Source organism: Sceloporus occidentalis, unplaced genomic scaffold (assembly GCF_023333645.1).
Source record: "Sceloporus occidentalis isolate IW3139 unplaced genomic scaffold, rSceOcc1.0.p SCAF_5, whole genome shotgun sequence".
Lineage (NCBI taxonomy): Eukaryota > Metazoa > Chordata > Lepidosauria > Squamata > Phrynosomatidae > Sceloporus > Sceloporus occidentalis.
The window spans coordinates 97,252,164-97,256,190 of record NW_028316985.1 but is presented as its reverse complement, the minus strand read 5'-3'; the positions used below and the strand labels follow the sequence as shown (position 1 = coordinate 97,256,190).

General features: G+C 41.1%; 1 protein-coding gene across 1 annotated transcript; it reads right to left on the bottom strand.

Moving 5' to 3' along the window:
- Window positions 1-908: 908 nt before the first annotated feature.
- On the bottom strand, window positions 909-3,632 carry LOC149312539 (potassium voltage-gated channel subfamily A member 1-like). Its single transcript, XM_089526903.1, has one exon. It carries the CDS (start codon window positions 2,990-2,992, stop codon window positions 1,508-1,510), a length of 1,485 nt encoding a protein of 494 aa, XP_089383029.1. The 5' UTR covers window positions 2,993-3,632; the 3' UTR covers window positions 909-1,507.
- Between the last annotated feature and the right edge of the window lie 395 nt (window positions 3,633-4,027).

Genomic DNA, 4,027 nt, shown 5'->3' with positions numbered 1-4,027 from the left:
CTAGGATCAGCTCTTTTCATAGAGGCACTTTCAGCAGTTCAGTGGCTGTAAGGATAAAGGCACTAAGCAACTATCTAAAATCAATTGGTTGAGTCTCTTCAGAGACTCCTAAGGGAATACAAAATATCTAAGGTTCAAATGACTGCGAAAGAACTGATTGTAATTTGGATGCATATAATAGGTAAGTTTCATTTTACATTCTAAGAATGCATCAAAAGGCATGCTTCTGCATCTTTTTCTGCTCCAAGAGATACAGAATATTTAGGCATTGCTATATATAAACTGAACTTGATAATTTTTCATATAAATTTCCCTTTAAAGGATGGGATATGTTACTTTCTAACAAGACCTGGACAGAAGCTATCTCATTTTCCTGTGGTATGCAGGAAAATCATCAAGTCTCTCTAATTCCTGGCCCACAGTCCCAACAAGCAATTTTCTTAAATTACTGAAATCATGCATTAATTAATTTTGAGCTACACCTTAGTCAAATAGGCCATAATGCTGAATATTTTAGCATGCTCCAAAATTATTGTTCCCATTTGACTAACATATGCACTTGAATACAGTACTTTTAAGATAATAATCCAATACTTAATAAATAAAAAGGAGTGCACTTTTGGTGAATGCAAATTGAAATAAAAAGGGCCTATTTTAAAGATTAGTTCAAACAAAAGCTTATCCCCTATTGTCTGAGGTAATGTTCCAAGGCATGCAGTTATAAAATAGATAGTATCAAAGTCAAACATGCTTATATTAAATTTTATTGTGCTATCTTGCAACGAAGGAGCTAAAAATGTTTGCATCCAGTTCTGGAGAATGGAAAAATACATTAAAAGCATCTGCACTTAATAAACCTTAGCAGCATTGCAGATGTTGTTTCCCCCCCACCTATTCCCCGAGAACAACTCTTCACTTTTAAGAGTGTATTCAGCAAAATCAAAAGACTTAGAATATTTTTATAAAGTGCTGTGTGTGGATCTGTAGATCAGAACTACAAAACCTTTCACAAAAGAAGGAAATACATATGTCAGTCAATCTAAAGGGTGGCAAATACTTACTGCACATTATGGTTAATATTATTTGGATGCAATTTCTTGGATGCATTGTGCAGTATTTTTTGTAGATTTCCCCCTGGAGTCCATGCATATTTTAAATATTTGTAAGAGTTCTCTTGGAATTTTTAAAATTAAATTAAACAACTGAAAGTAATGCCAAAATGATCAGAGCTTAGAAGCATACAATTCTTATTTGTAACCAGACTTATCCAAAGAATTAAGGTTAAACTGTTTAAACCAACTGTAAAATATCCATTTAAAATAAACCAAGACATGGATTTTTTTTCCATGAATCATAAAAGCTTCTTGAATCACTGAGCAAAAAATCGCAATGCAACAACGCATTTACGAGGTAAAGCATTCAAAGGCTATTCATAAAGCTTCTACGAAGTGTGATTGCCAGTCATTTAAAGTCATCAAGCTGCCATTGTTTTCTTTACTACATGTTTTTAAACATCAGTAAGCAGCTTGTTTTTATTAACACAGTTTTGGTTGGCTAAGGTATAGTTGCCAGTTCTGAGGTTTGCCTCTCTAAAATTGTCTATGCTATTATTCATATCCTCTTCAATTTCCATGTACTCAGATTTGCTGATTGTGGAGGAGCTACGGCGACTCAGATCACTGTCAGATGCTAAATTAGGAGAGCTAACTTTAAGTAACTGAGCCTGTTCTTCCCCTTCTGTTTCTCGGTGGTAGAAGTAGTTGAAGTTGGACACAATGACAGGTACAGGCAGGGCAATTGTCAGCACACCAGCAATGGCACACAAGGAGCCCACGATTTTGCCTCCAATTGTCACAGGGTACATGTCACCATATCCTACAGTGGTCATGGATACCACTGCCCACCAGAAAGCATCGGGGATGCTGTCGAAATGAGTGTCAGGTTCTTCAGCTTCAGCAAAATACACCGCGCTGGAGAACAAAATCACCCCAATGAAGAGGAAAAAGATTAGCAAACCTAACTCCCTCATGCTCGCTTTGAGGGTCTGTCCCAGGATCTGGAGGCCCTTAGAATGTCTTGAGAGTTTGAAGATTCTAAAGACTCTTACCAGTCTGATGACTCTCAAAATAGCCAGAGAGGTGGCCTGCTCCCCCTTTGGGGGCCCCTTCTGCTCAGCCATCTCTGTACCCAGAGTGATGAAGTAAGGGATGATGGCTACTATGTCAATGAAGTTCATGATGTTCTTGAAGAATTCGGCTTTGCTGGGGCAGGCAAAAAAGCGCACTACCAATTCAAAAGAAAACCAAATGATGCAGAGTGTCTCCACAACAAAGAAGGGATCAGTAAATATATTAGACTTGTAATACATGGTGGAATTGTCACTGCGGTTTTGGGGTCCTGTATATTCCCTTTCCTGTTCTTTCAATGCTGGCAAAGTTTCCAGACAAAATATAACTATGGAGATTAAGATCACCATGACAGAGACTATTGCAATGACCCGGGCTGGCCCAGAGCTCTCAGGATATTCAAAGAGGAGCCATACTTGCCTTTGATATTCCTTTTCAGGCAACGGCCTCTCTTCCTCTTTGATGAATCCTTCATCTTCCCGGAATTTCTCCATGGCCTCCTCTCCCAATTCATAGAACTTGATCTCCTCAGAAAACATGTCTAAGGGCACATTAACTGGTCTGCGAAGCCGTCCTCCAGACTGGTAATAATAGAGGATGGCATCAAAACTGGGCCGGTTCCTATCAAAAAAGTATTCATTCCTCAGTGGATCAAAATACTGCATGCGTTTCTTTGGGTTACCCAGCAATGTGTTGGGAAACTGGGCAAGGGTTTTCAGCTGGGTTTCAAATCTTAGGCCAGCGATGTTGATCACAACCCTCTCACAGCATTCATGGTCATCATGAGTACCAGGCCTATAGTTGTCTTGAAGGTGGCCCGGCAAAGCAGAAGTCTCATCCATGTTATCCCCAGCCATTACAGTCATGGTGAAAAGGGATGGGAGAGGAGATTTTTAAAAAAATGTGATGGTATGTAGATGGAGATGGGATCCAAAACCTAAAGCTGTCAAAACTGAAGAAGCATGAAGAATAGAGATACTCAAAGGAGAAGCTTTACATGCAGAATTAAAGCATGAGTGCAGAGGACTGCTGTCCTTATTTGGTCCCTTGTTTCAAAGAGCAGGAATGGAGGGTGGATATTAAGGCTGGGAAACTCAAGGATAAAGAAAGAGGAATGGGTCAAATGGGTTGAAGGGCATAAAAGCTGGAAAAAGTAGAGGATAGCAGATGATGCTCATTTGGGAAGGAAGGAGTGGAGAAACTGTATCTGGCTATATGCAAGAGCAAAGAAAGAAATTAGGGTCTCTTAGCACACAGGGCAATCACTGGGATCAGTTCCTTAATTTTTCTCCAGGATGTAAGCATTCTCTTGCTGCTGGTCTTGCTGCTGCTGCTGCTGCTGCTGCACTTTCCCTCAATATAAATCAATGAATGCAGAGGCTGGGATGGGGTTGCTTGAAATGTCGACTCAGCAATATCCTCCGGCGGCTTCCCACTTGCTCTGGATTGGCCCCTTCCACTATTATGGTTAATATGTTAAGAAAGAAAGATCACGTCGGGGGCAACTGGGAGGTACTGCAAAGGGATAAGAAGGATAGTCTTTAAAAGGGTGAATCTCCCCTCCCCTCCCCTCCCCCCCAGCAGACTGCTGCAAGGACCACCATCGCCACAGCTCTAGCTCTAGCTCTAGCTCTAGCAAGGCTCCATAGATAGCATGCAGTTCTAGGTTGCAGCCCAGCACTAGCAAAGTCAAAAGAAAGAGTCCCACACAGCACTCCCCAGAAAGCGCTAGCCTTCTCTGCATCATAACTTCTCGGTCTCTTGGCTTAAGGAAACTATTTGGCCTTATCGCTTCGATTCGGCATTTATTTCCCAGAAAGTAAACCGAGTTTAATTGGTCTAACAAACACACGATGCGCCCCGGGATGTCGGTCTCCAGTCCCTCCCAGGGCACTAAGGCG

What these genes read in the sequence shown, in the direction of transcription:
- LOC149312539 (XM_089526903.1), bottom strand. Translation starts at nt 2,992, where the DNA reads ATGACTGTAATGGCTGGGGATAACATGGATGAGACTTCTGCTTTGCCG.